The sequence below is a fragment of the Festucalex cinctus genome, chromosome 1, assembly GCF_051991245.1.
Source record: "Festucalex cinctus isolate MCC-2025b chromosome 1, RoL_Fcin_1.0, whole genome shotgun sequence".
Classification (NCBI taxonomy): Eukaryota; Metazoa; Chordata; class Actinopteri; order Syngnathiformes; family Syngnathidae; genus Festucalex; species Festucalex cinctus.
The window spans coordinates 66,111,267-66,126,019 of record NC_135411.1 but is presented as its reverse complement, the minus strand read 5'-3'; the positions used below and the strand labels follow the sequence as shown (position 1 = coordinate 66,126,019).

Sequence of the window (14,753 nt, the reverse complement as noted above, 5' to 3'; positions counted from 1 at the left end):
TATTTAACTTGTATTTTATTTACGTGTTGTTTTTAAAATTTATTTTATTGTCTATTGTACAGGGTGTCTGGACACCGGTAAAAGTAAAAATGACCCTAGAAATTTGATCAATAAATGTGATGAAATCAACACTAATATGTAATCCAAACACTAATATATAATATACAATGTTTTTGAGTTATGTTTTACTAATTGTGAATTACTTTATCTCTTATTCGGAATCATTACATTATTCTTATATTTTTTTACTCTTATTATTACAGCTATCTTTTTTGTTTTTTTTGTTTTGCCAAGTGGTGGTGTGCTTGCGCTGATGAAGTGATCGTTATCGTGAGCCTTGTATCGCATATCATATCGTATCGGGAGGTACTCACAGTTTCCCACCCCTTAAAGCAACCATAGTGGTTCAGGGGTTCTGTAGTTTCCGACAGTCTGGGGGCCATGAAGGCACCGCGGGACTTTTTGTGAGCTACGCACATAGATGGACTGACAAGTACTTGGCTTCGCCTTGTTGTTGACGTGGTTACGGCCTACAGTAATCGCGCCAAACTCTCATTAAAGTTTTGTTTTTATTACTGTTATTATTATTGTTATTATTATTATTGTTATTATTATTGTTATTATTATTATTATTGTTATTATTATTATAGCAAGCATTGATTTTGCGCTTCACGGTTCCAATTTTCAGGATACATGAATTGAGCTTCACACGCTGTACGTGCATGTGCTACGCGGTTGAGAGATATCAATCGCTCTGGCTGGGGGTGGCACAAAATTAACTGGAGGCGGCCGCCACAAAATTTTGAATTTGAATGCAGGAAAAAATTCCTGTTCTTGTACAGGTTAATACAAAGTTTTACATCAAGGACCCTGATACAGATTACCAGTATTTATAATTACATTATTTCCTATGAGTAAATTGTCTCCAAATCCAAACTAAACAAAAGTCTGACTCTCTGGAACAGCTGTAGTTAGACATTCCTCTGAATTGACTTCTTTTATTATTATTATTATTATTATTATTATTATTATTTATAATGCATTTGGCCACATTGTTCCAAGTAGTTTCCACAACAAGCTGGCATCCACAATATGATTGAGAAAGGTTCAGGAAGCAGCCCCGAATAGTGACGTGTAAAATGCTCGTCTACTTTTAGCATTTGCATCAAGTTTCACTTCCCAGTAAGCAAGCTGCTCAAACTCTTTATAACCTTCCTGGTCATATGACCACTCATGTGGCATGAATGAATTTTATTATTCTCTGTGCAGTTGACGTTGTTTGGGATGCTTCAGCTTGTTTTTGTCGGTTTCCAGAAACGCTCCCTTTGAACAAGCTTGGCGCAGCTCTCTGCTTCTGTCTGATAAACTTACCGGTAGTCATAGTTACATTAGAAATATACACAAGTAATATTGTGCAAAATCTTTGTCTACCATTTTTTAACAGTGCCAACTAAAATGTCACTCACTAGAGCACATACTTCTCCCAATTAAAGTGTTTATTATATACAGTATGTTTGTTATACGCTAGCATTAACTCATTCACTGCCTTTGACAAGTATGCTTGTCAATTATATATATTTTTTAGAGCAGGGATAATGGGGGATAATCTGATTATGCTCCACTGTAAATGTCAAACTTGGAAACAACTTTACTGATGCCCAACCACCGGTAGATGACATCATTGACCCATTTTATGCAAATTAAACACAGTTTCAGAGTCCATGGGAGTAATGCTGTATTTTGGCAAACCTACATTTTTCTACTGTCAATTATAAAAGAACAAGACGAGGCAAAAAGTAGGGAGTCTATGCTGTCATTTGGTAGATTCGGCTTATATATAATTATTGAACGAAATATTGCGTGGGTATTGAAAATTTTGAATTTTTCTAAAATGGCTGGCAGTGAATATTCAACACAGCCATAAGGCTATTTTCCATCTGTAATTCCTCAACTGCTATAAATTATCCTAAAAACATTGAATATATAAAATTGAAAAGTTATGTAACAAGAGTATTAATGTGAATAGCAAGCATATTGAGGACACCCTATACATAGTGACACAAACATGCATGCACTTTTCTTTGATACTCCAAATATTCATCTATTGGTAGTACATAACAATGCACACTTTTACTAGTAGCATGAACTGTATCACATGGGCACAGACAGTATGCTTTTATTCGCTTTCTTTAAAAACAAATACCCCTGCAGGCTTCTGACAAGACTTTTAGTTCATTGTACTTTAATTTGCCCTGCTCAGGGCCACGTTTTACAGTCTCCATGGAAGATGTTTGCCCTCAATGTTGACAATGATCTTTAATTACAGTGGTTTGGTGCAACCATAATGGATGACATCGGATATGCATGAGGTTCTCATGGGACCAAAGACCAGTCCTCACATCTCTTTCTATATGGTATTCACTCTCTACTAGGAATAGAGCAGAAATCAAATTGAATGTAAATTGTATTGAACTAAATATTCCCACTAGGTATTTTCCCAAGTGTTTGCTTTTATGTTTGAGTCTGCACTGTTGCATTTCTATGGTTCTTATTTCACGTCTGACCTACTGGCCTTCAGTGCAACTACTTCTGATGCACAGTGGTTGTTATCAAAAATAAAGGGCATCCATTTGGGCATCCTGTCTGTCAGTTTGGCACAGGTTCCCGGTAGTGGATTTTATTTCTTTTTGTTTTTAAGCACACCTACTTCCTTTTTCATTGTTCTTCCTTTTACAATAGTCTTCACTCCAATTCCCCTTTAGGCAAAGGGGCTAAGTAGATGTCATCTTTGGCAGAATCAACATGGCATCATGTGAAGCGCTACAACCATTTATACGCTATACAAGCAAAGAGGACCATTAAGGCTATTATGTCAGTTTTTTATAATGCATTTTATTTTTCACTCATTATGAAACAGCTTGTCATGATGAATGATGGAAATGCCATTGTAACACAAACGAAATATTACTAGGGCTGGACCAGTCGGCCGATATTAGCTCTTTTAAAAAATAATCATGAGCTGTTATAGCTGCAATGGGTGGACCGACATCATACTTAGATTTCTATATGGGAGTCAATGAAGGTGAGTGAATACTTTTGGCAATATAGTCTGTCAGTTGGAGTAAATGGGTAGACTTCCGTTGAAAAATATAAATGTCCAAGGCAGTGAATTAGTTAATCTAAAATTCAATGAACATGTATTTTTGTCAATACTTAATATCCTTAAAAAAAATCAATGACATGGAGTTGTTCATTCTGAATCTGTAAACCGTAGTTCTGTAGTAAATTCTGTAGTCATGTAGTCGGTCATTTTCGACTTTTGAGCCTAATATTTAATGTCTTCGGCAGAGTTTTGCCACACCCACTTTCTTAAATGAAATAAAGTTGGTCTGGTCACTCGACCGTTGAAAGCGAATTCAGCCCAGTTAAAATAAGAACCGTGCAATCAAGTTCATATTCGCTGATTGGATTTATTCACTGTCTGTTTGGTTAGGCTTGTCCCGCCTCAGAAATACACTTGATTATGACAGTGACCAGACTCATCCTCTGGTTTCAGCAATAAGTCTGGTTTCCAGGCTAGGTTTTGCTCCAATTACCCACAACTCTTACTTGGAGGATTTTGAGCTCTATGGAAAATAAACTTCACTGATGCCTGTTATACAACCCCAAGCAAAAAGTATGGAATCACCAGTCTTGGACGAGCACTCACTCAGACGTTTTATTCTGTAGATCAAACTCAGATAAAAAGCATGAAACAGTCGTAAGGTCATTCCAAAGTGCAACATCTTGGCTTTCAGAAACACTAAAAGAAATTAAGAAAAAACATTGTGCTGGTCAGTAAATTTTATTTTTATAGAGCAAGTGCAGGGAAATAAATATGGAATCACTCCATTCTGAGGAAAAAAATATGGAACCACTCCATTTTGAGCAGAAAATAAGTCTGGAACAAAAAAAAAATGTGACCCAACATCCAGCATACATGGCGTTTGAGGAATAGAAATGCACCACAAAGCTGATTGTGTCGTTGTTTTCCCATGTCTCCAGAATGTGTAAATTGCGTACGGTAGGTCCAGAATTGACGTGGCGGTGCGTAAAGTTTCACGTTCAGTTTGTTTTCTATAAATACCACCTTTGGCGCAGAAATGTTCGTACGTAGAGTTTTGGCCTCATTTTGATCGTACGCAAGCTTTATGAATGAGGCCTCAGGACTGCAATGGGCTAATCATGGACTGTGGAAGACTGGATGAAGGTTCAGTGATGAGTCACGAATCTGCATTGGACAAGGTGATGATGCTGGAACTTTTGTTTGGTGCCGTTCCAGTGAGATTTACAAAGAGGACTTCCTAAAGAAAACATCAAAATTCCCACAGTCCTTGATGATATGCGGCTGCATGTCAGGCAAAGGCTCTGGAGAGATGGCTGTGGTTAAATCTTCAATAAATGCACAAGTTTACATTGACATTTTGGACAGCTTTCTTATCCCTTCAGTTGAAAAAATGTTTGGGGATGATGAAATCATTTTCCAAGATGACAATTCATCATTCCACAGAGCTAAAACTGTGAAAGCATTCCTTGGAGAAAGACGCATCCAGTCAATGTCATGGCCTGCAGATAGACTAGATCTCAACCCAATTGAAAACCTGTGGTGGAAATTGAAAAAAATGGTCCACAGCAAGGCTGCAACCTGCAAAGATGATCTGCAATTAAAGAGAGTTGGCACCAGATTGATGAAGAATACTGTTTGTCACTCATCAAGTCTATGCAAGCTGTCATAAAAACCAGAGGTGGTGCAACTAAATACTAGTGATGTGTTTTGATGTTTTTTTCTTTGTCTGTTTTTCATGATTCCATATTTTTTTTTCTTTAGAATGGAGTGATTCCATATTTACTTGCTCTATAAAAGTAACATTTACTGACCAGCACAATGTGTTTTCTTCATTTCTGAAAGCCAAGATGTTGCACTTTGGCATGACCTTACGACTGTTTTATGCTTTTTATCCGAGTTTGATCTAGGGGTGTTAAAAAAAAAAAATCGATTCGGCGATATATCGCGATACTACATCGCGCGATTCTCGAATCGATTCAATAATCAGCAGAATCGATTTTTTTATTTTTTTATTTTTTTTATTTTTATTTTTATTTTTATTTTTTTAGGATTCACACCTTGAGCATGGAAGAATGTTATATGAACGGAACATTAAGCCTTAATATTTTATTTTAATGCTGTTCAAACATGAAACAGATTACAACCTCTATAAGACTGAAATTTCAGATAAATAAATAATACATTTTCATATAAATCTTACACTCTACAAGCTTACTGATTAGTATTTTCTAAATTTGAATGAAAAAAATCGCAACAATCGACTTATAAATTCGTATCAGGATTAATCGGTATCGAATCGAATCGTGACCTGTGAATCGTGATACGAATCGAATCGTCAGGTACTAGGCAATTCACACCCCTAGTTTGATCTCATCCAAGACTGGTGTTTCCATACTTTTTGCTAGGGGTGGTAGTAGAGGTGTTCTTTGTTTGTAATCAACTTGTAGGGAAAGTTCACTTCCTCATTAGCAGTCTATTCTCTTATCCCAGTAACCCCTTGTGAGTGCTTGACCTTGCATACATGGTCGATGTTTGCTTTGTACACTGCCCTGACCAAGTGAGTTACACTCTGAGTTTTGTTTTGAAAGTCAGCCACTCAAACCAGCTCTTTATTAGTTTGACATGAGATCTGTAGGCTTAAACAAGATCATGTGTGTCAGGAGAGTCTTGCCAAGCTCTCTCTTACTCTTTTGCTCTACAAAACAAGGCATTCATTTTGTTGCTTCAAAAGTCTTTGGCTTGTGCCAGCTATTCCTGGAAGACTAACTCTGAGTTCCAGATGCTGTATTAATATGAGTTTGGCTTGATTGCTATCCCAGCTTGCTTCAAATTTATTTTCAATCAAACAGCTAATTATTTTAAAGACAATGCAACTGAATCGTTTCATATGAATTTTAATTTGACTCATACTCTTTTGGCTAGTTCACATAAAACGTTTTTGGATAGTGAGTTTGATGTTGAGCAGTTCCTGAGCAGTTCCAGGTATCTGCTATTCTGCTGTGTACCTACAGTATGCTGATGTATGACTCACAGAGCTGTTATGTGGGATTATCATGAAGTGTGAGCCAATAGAAACGCCTTATCAGAGGTAACTCATTTCATTTGTCAGGACAAACAACTATATCAGTTGGGCAGTATTTCTTGACTGTTTAATGTCATCTGATACTTCACATTAAACATATCTTAGGCACTCAGAATAAACAACTTTAAAAGATATGTTAGTAAGTAGCCAGAAGTACTGCTACTACACCCCTCAGAGGTAAAATTAGAGACTAGAGACAAGAAAGAAACATGAAATAGATAAGCACGTTGTAAATAATTCATCCACTATGTTCCTTAATGGTGTTAATGATATAGAAGTATTAAATGTTGTGAAAACATTAAAAAATAAAAAGTCCACCAACTTTTTTTTAATATTGATATGACACTAGTAAAAAGTATTATAGAATATATTGTGAAACCTCTTACATATATTTGCAATTTGTCTTTCCAAACTGGTATATTTCCATCAAAAATGAAAATAGCAAAAGTCATTCCTAGTTACAAAAGTGGAGATAGACATATATTTAGTAACTATAGACCAATATCATTGTTGCCACAGTTCTAAAAAATTCTAGAAAAATTATTGTTATACAGACTGGACAATTTTATTGAGAAACATAAGCTTTTGTGTGAAAATCAGTACGGGTTTAGAGAAAAACGGACCACTTCAATGGCAGTCATGGAACTTGTAGAAGCAATATCTACCAACATAGACAATAAAAAATTTACTGTTGGGATATTTATGGATCTAAAGAACACATTTGACACGACCATTCTACATTAATGAATAAATTTGTGAAATATGGTATAAGAGGCTTAACATATAAATAGATAAAAAAGTTCTTTGGTTGATAGATATCAGTATGTGCAGTTTAATAATACAAATTCAAAACACTTGAAGATTACTCATTGAGTTCCTCAGGGGTCTGTGCTAGGCCCTAAATTATTTATATTGTATATGAATGACAACTGTTGTGTCTAAAAAATATTCAAAAGTGTCTTGTTTGCTGATGATACAACTCTCTACTGTTATGGAGACAACTTGAAGCAGCTTCTGACTACTGTGGAGTATGAATTAAATACAATAAAAAATTGGTTTGACATGAACAAATTATCATTAAATTTAAATAAAACCAAGTTAATAGTTTTTGGCACTAGACCGATCACTCATCAAGTCAAAATTATGGTGAATTTAATTGAAATAGAAAGGGTGTATGAAAATAAATTCCTTGGAGTAGTTATTGATGATAAATTATGTTGGAAGCCACACATAGAAAATGTTAAAAGGAAAATGTCAAAAATCATAGGGATACTCTATAAAACCAAGGAGGTCCTGAACATGAATTCACTCTATTCATTATATAATACATTATTATTACCATACTTGACCTATTGTGTGGAAATTTGGGGAAATGCATATAAAACAAATACTGACCCTGTTTTTAAATTGCAAAAAAGAGACATAAGGATTATTAATCGATCACAATATACAGAATCAACACATCCACTATTTACTAAATTAAATACAATGAAATTTTATGACTTGGTTGAGTTTAAAATAGCACAAATAATGTACAAAGTATACAACAATCTACTCTGTCACAGTACTCAAAAGTTGTTTGAAATTAGACACAGTCCTTGTGAGATAAGGGGTACAAGTGTGTACAAAAAACCCAAAACAAGAACAAATATTAAGCAAAGGTGTGTCTCCGTTAAAGGAGTTAATTTGTGGAATAACTTGGGAACTGACCTGAAAAGATGTAATTCACTTGTTGAATTAAAAAAAAATGTTTAAAAGCAAAGTTCAATATTATTTAAATCAGACATGAGGTAGGAAAATTGTAGAAATGTTTTATTTATTTATTTACTTTTCTTTGATGTATCAATATGAGTGTAATGAGAATTGTATACATGAGTATGTTGATGTATTATTATTGTGTATTTCTATTAATTTTATTTACATACGCTATATGAGTAGGATTATATATTTTCTTTTATTAAAATGTAATCTATTGTATCAAATATGAAATAAGTGATAGGATACGAAGAATAAGGGGTAGGACTAGATAAGTTTTCAACTTCTTCCTACTCCCTTGAACATATAAATTGACATTTATTGTATGTTTCTTTTATTTTAAATTTAACTATTTGTTTGTGTTTATATATATATATATATATATATATATATATATATATATATATATATATATATATATATATATGTTCAATAAACTTCAAAATTCTTCTGCTGCGATGGTAATATTTGAAGTATATTCTCAACCAAAATTGACACACCATCTGTTTAGATTTTTTTTTTTTGTTATCTTGCGAAGTTCAACTCAGAGAATTTAAATGTGCAGCGGTACCTCCTACTTACGAAATTAATTGGTTCTGGAAGAAAGTTCTTAATTAGAAAATTTTGTAAGTAGAGACGCATTTTCCATGTAAATGCCCTAATCCGTTCCAAGACTCCCAAAATTCAGACATAAATGTTTTATAAAGCATAAAAATGCATCAAATCGTAACAAATACATGTTACAATTAGATTGTTGCACAATAAATGAGAGTTGTGCGTAATGTAAAGAAACATAGAATAAAGAATAAAAATGATGGTGATTCACCTTTTTAACTGCTGTTATCGTTTTTTGCCCTCTTTGGTTCATGTTCTCCTCTCTTAGAAGTGTTTTTTTTTTTTTTGCCTGGTGTTTTGTGAAGAACTACGGAGCCCCTAAGGTGACATGGTAGAAAAAAAACAAAAAACTTAGCGTTCTCTCGCAAAGATTGCGTTCCCTCGCAAAGATTGCATTCCCTCGCAAAACAACTTTGCGTTCCCTCGCAAACTTTTCGTTCGAACGCAAAGTTGTTTTGCGAGGGAACGCAAAGTTGTTTTTTTCGCTTACCATGTCAACTTCGCTGCGCCGTAAACACTTCCGGGTCATCTTACATGTGAACAAAAGCGACGAGGATGGAACGTTTGGAAGCATGAAACAAACGTTCCATCCTCGTCGCTTTTGTTCACATGGAAGATGACCCGGAAGTGTTTACGGCGCAAAGTTTTTTGCGAGGGCACGCAATCGTTGCGTTCCCTCGCAAAGATTGCGAGGGAACGCAAAGTTGTTTTTTTTTTTTTCCTACCATGTCACCTTAGGGGCTCCGTAAAGAACTGATCCAAGGATGTTTGCCTTTTTTTTTTTTCCCCTTCTTTTTTTTTTTTATTTTTTTTTTATTTTTTTATTTTTTTATTTTTTTTTTTATTTTTTTTTTTTTTTTATTTTTTTTAACAATCCTTTGAAAATGTCCAAGGCAAACATCATCTTAGTGAGCAAACGCCCGACTGGTGAACACTTTTTCTGGGCGATTCTTTTAAACAAATTCTGAAACGTCATGGAAACTTCCGGTATGGCGAGGCATCTTTTTTTCCAAAAAAAAGGCCCGTCTCGTCGCAATTAAAAACTTACTGTGCCTTCATCAATCACCAATTGTTTGAATTTTTGCACAAATTCGTCGGCCGTTAGTTCATATATTTACGAAAAACTATCGGAACACTTCATGGGCCGCGGGATGAATGATGAGGACGCTGTATAGACACCGATCTAGTATCTAGGCTCATAGATGTGATTCCTGCATGTGATTATGAGGTGTGTGCGTGTGTGTGTGTGTGTGGGGGGGGGGGTTGGGGTGCGCGCACATGCGTGTGCGTGTCTTTCGGTTGAGAGCCACTGAATGTCTCACTCGCCACTTCCCTTTTTCACACTGCAATGACTTGGCACGTAGCCCACGTCAGTCATCTCCAATGAAGTCGACAAAGAAAAATGATGTGACAGTTTGGAGAGATCGTGTACGGTGTAGCCGCCTCCACCCAGCCTCTCAACTATTGTCTTCTGAAAGCCCTACTGACCTCACTCCCATAAAATGAGGGGCATTAAGGAACTGAACATCTTGTCCTGAAAGGGAGAATAATTGGGTGTTTTTGAAGTAATGTTTTTTTTTTTTTTTTCCAATCTAAATCTGTGCTGCGGACTGAATCCAAAATGGTATTTTTTTTAAGATGTACTTAATTTTATTTTGTAACGGTATTAGACAGTTAAATGGAACAAAAATTCTGATCCCACATAGGCCAAATGGATAATTTTTGCCAACCACTTGCTATCCAGGTCTGCCACGGGAAATAATCCAATTTAAACTTTGACAGAAAATTATTGACTACACACAATGGAACTTTGTTGACTTATCTATGCAGGAGATGTATAGAGACAGGTTGAACAATTAAATAGTTTTGTGTTGAACTCAATAGGTCCAGAATCGAATAATACAAATTTGTAAGTAAATTAAGATAAGCATTAATGTGTCCCCCGCTATTTGTGATTGATGGGGCCAAAGCCCTGGCATGAACAATGAAGTCACATTTCTAATTGCCTATAAATGCTACAAAATGGCAGCAAAGCACTATATTGGACAGTCAGCACAAGGCCTGTCCAAACGGCATTCCTTCTTGGCAACAGGATTCCAGAGAATGGAGCTAAAAGGAGGAATATGCAAGAAAATGGCGAGTCGTAGTATTTTTATTTTTTTATTATTTTTTTAAATAATCATGATTAGGTTCGAAACAAAAATCTGCAAGTGTCAAATTGCAAGTATGTACTTTTTGTGACAATCTTGTTTGGTAGTGTGTCATTGTATTTTAAAATACGTGCCCTTGGCCCAATCAGGGTTAGGAAACGCTATTGGAGCAACATTAGTCGATGTTTGCATCTACTTGCCATGACACTTTAAATGTGTTGGTCAGGATACTGAGTGGTCATTGCGGTGAGGTGATGTGCTTGAAAAATTTGTAAGCTTGCTTTTGCAATCATTTAAAAATTGAAATCTGGAAGGAAAAAGTGATGTTCTAATCACTGCGAATTAGTTGAAATCACTGAATTACTGTCACTGTAATTGTGACGTCATAGATGAAAGGGTCTTTGTGTACAAAGTCGGCCTTTTGTTTATTTTTATTTTTTTCAGTTTCCATCCCAGTTGTGTCATACTCTTAACACTAAATGACCGCAGGGACGAGCATGACGTCACCCTCCACTACCGCACCCCTCCCCACCCTATAGACACTGTGGAGTGTTCGCCCGGACACATCACACTGAATAGAACATCCAAACTGATAGGCATAGTCACAGTTTAAAAAAGTCAGGGTTCTTCACTCATTTGGGCATTGGTGAAGCATGCATGATGTAGAGAAATCTTTAACACGAACATTTTAAACTCCACAATGCACTTTTTACTGATGTTGCCTGAATAGCTTTATGAGAAATCAGTGGTTCTCTGTTACTTTAAACCCATTACAGTAGTTACTTCTTTGAAAATCTACAATATGAGGCCCCATGTGTTTGCGTTTTAACTTCACCCTGAGGGTGTGATCTAATATCACAATAGCAGTTAAACTGACACCCAACTTCATGCAACTCTGGTCAAATAATACTTTAAAAAAAATAAAAAATTATTATTATTATTATTATTATTATTTTATGCCAAAGGTTTTAGAGATATCGGCGGTTGGAAATAATGTGGTGACGGCTTCATGCAAATTTTATGTGCAGCAGGAACAATCCCAAGATCATTGGGCAGCAGAAATGTTTTTAACTTTAATTGTCCTGTCAACCAATGGCAACATGCAATTTTACTGTTCTCTTTCTTGCCAGTAGAGTGCAGTCAAGGTTCATTTTTCAGGAGTCAAATTTTTATTTATTTTTTTCCCCCCAATGGGGAAAAATGTGTTCAAACAGCATTTCTGACAAGGTAAAATCAGTTTTAAACTTGATGTACAGTTAAGCCCTTAAAGTATTCCTATTTTGGCCAATTCCTTAAAGGGGATTTACTTGGTGAATGGTTGTTTTTCTGGATTAAAATCATGAGGTTGTGGCAAAAGACTTGTGTTGGAGATTTTTTTTATTTTACTTTTATTTTATTTTTTTTTTATGCTCAACTGTTAATGTTGTTAATGTAACTTTGTCTCTCTGTCTTGTGAATTAAAGTAAATGTAGTTTTTGGGAGTAACACCTTATATTTGGTTAAGTTAATTCTGTATTTTAATGTAAATCATAATTCGAGTACTTTTTTGGGGGGGGTGGTCTGAAAAGTTCTTAAACTCACTATATAGCAACAAGGCGTGGTTTTGAACATGAAGAGGCTCCGTCCCTCGAAAAGCACCCCCCGCCCCCGATATTCTCTCTCTCTATCTCTCTCGCTCTCTCACTCTCTCTCTCTCTCTCTCTTTTTCTCTCTCTTTCTCTCTCTTTCTCTCTCTCTCTCTCTCTCTCTCTCTCTCTCTCTCTCTCTCTCTCTCTCTCTCTCTCTCTCTCTCTCTCTCTCTCTCTCTCTCTTGGCTCATATTTCTTGATTCTAAATGCGGTCATGCTTAGAACCACTAAATGCCTCCCGTCCACCACCGTGCCCCTCTTTTCCCCAATTGCCCACGAAGCGGTCGGTGCCGGCAGACAAAGCATGCCGTGTAGATTTTCCTACAAGGTCCCATGCTGTCCCGCCGGCCCGGCCCGGGGAGGGACGAGCCCTCTGCTCTCCTCTCGTCCACCTTGCAGGTAATTCAATGCTGACTGCACGACTGCAAACCTAATGGCTTCAAATGCTCGGGTGTTTGGAAATTGCTTCAAACTTGTTGGATTGGTTTGGCTCTCACGGTTATTTAAAAAAAAAAAGAAAAGAAAAAAAAGGCTTCTCTTTTAGAACTGACCCACATTTGATTGGGAGTCTGATCTGACCCAGATTAGTAATATGATATTGTGTGAAAATTACTAAAATCCACAGATTTTTTTTTTTGTATATTCCATTCATTATTTGTCTCCAATATTTCGGTTTGGCGCATTAAAGCTGACCTGTTGTTTCCCCCCCCCCCCCCCCCCCCCCCTTCTTCTTTGTTTCAGTGCCTCAGGATCCAACATTGTTGCCATTGATAATAAAATAGAACAGGCCATGGTGAGTACTCGTTTTATCAGTGATGTTGAAGTTTTGTACCACACCTTCAGTCGGAATGGGGATAGTGTTGCATGGGGTACCGGTACCTATACCATACCTCGATCTTTTGGCGTCAAAAATGGCTCGGTATCATTTTTTTAAGTACCGGGACTTAAAAAAATAAATACGAGGCAGTCCGCCAACTCTGTTTTAAAGGCAGGTACACGTACACTCATGGCCTTCTGTCTGACTACTGATATGTGGAAAAGGCCTGCGGCGTACCTCTTTCTGTGTGTTTGTGAGAGGACGCAGGAAGATGGCTACGCGCACTGTACACTGAAGCGCCTGTTGGCCCAGCACTCCTCATTGAGAAGCATGATCCACTAATTAAGCTTCAGGGTAGGGCTGCCACAAACGACTATTTTGCTAGTCGAGTAATCGGATTGGATCGTCAGCCTCCCTTTTTTTTTTTTTTTTTTTTTTTTTTTTTTTTTTTTAAACCCTTTTTTCCTCAGAAAATCCCCAAAACGGAAACACATTCTGATTCAGTATTAATTTCATTTTCATTTCAGGGGTATAATTATATATACATAAAATAATAAACTATCTGTTCAACTAAGGATGTAGCCAATTTTAGCAAAGGTGTCCAGCATTTTTTTATTTTGACGGCCAATATTTTTAAGGGGCTGACAAGCAAGCAGATACTTGTATTTGTTAAAATATATGTACAAGTTAGTAATAAAGATGGTGACAGGTGAAAGGTAACAGACTAACAGTACATTCAACTTTTATAAAAGTGCGGTTTATACCAGAATTCCTTGTGCAATCCAAAAAAGACAATTATGCCGATAGTACATTTGAACTTTTAGCTCAAATACTGTTGCCTTTAACATTCCTAATAACAAATGTTGAGTGCAATTGAAAATAAAACCAAAACTAAATAGCAACTAGAGCTGCGAGCAGCTATAAAGGGCCCTCGCAGCCAGGGCCACGTTGGGGTACTTGCACGTTGGGGTACTCGCACATTGGGTTACTGGCACATTAGGAGCAAAATTTCTTTGAACATGGCATGAAAAACCTTAACATGTGGATTTTTTTTTTGCCAGGTGTGATGTGTGTGTCAAGCTCAATGGGTTTTGGTGATTGTTAAGATCTGCAAAACTCAGCGTCCTTTTTTATTTTTAGGGAATGAGTTGACCTGATTGGTATTTTTTGCAAAAGTATATATACCCATCATCGCTCGTACTCATTGCACAATGTTGCTTTTATTGTCCATAGAGGTTATCAAAAATAAATAAAACAAAATAAAAAAGTACATATGTTTGGATCGGTCTGATACCAGTGAACATGTTGAGTAGTGGAAAGTAAAAGAATATTCATAAATGACTTAGTTATAACACTTACAATGAGTTCACAAATTTTGTACAAAATACCGTAAGTGGGGTTGTTTTTTTTTGTTGTTTTTTTTTATGCTTCAAGGACTAGGTGGCGCTGTATTTATAACTGAATTTTGTGATAGAGATACCTTCAGGCCTTGACTATAAATATACATGTTAAGTTTGGGATTTTTTGGGGCATGTGCCGGGGAATTATTAAGCATATCCTTTTTCATTGTGAAACACAAATTTTGATGCCCCGCCTTCAT

General features: G+C 36.2%; 1 protein-coding gene across 3 annotated transcripts in view; it reads left to right on the top strand.

Annotated features, from left to right (window-relative positions):
- Window positions 1–14,753, top strand: part of LOC144005530 (TSC22 domain family protein 2-like) — a 123,898-nt gene that overhangs the window by 81,659 nt on the left and 27,486 nt on the right. For 2 of the 3 annotated variants that reach the window (XM_077503774.1, XM_077503785.1), the window contains one exon: window positions 13,078–13,129. In XM_077503774.1, the coding sequence (XP_077359900.1) occupies window positions 13,078–13,129 (52 nt within the window). Of the gene's footprint in view, window positions 1–13,077; window positions 13,130–14,753 lie in introns of those variants that run through there. The other variant, XR_013279609.1, reaches the window with a different exon arrangement.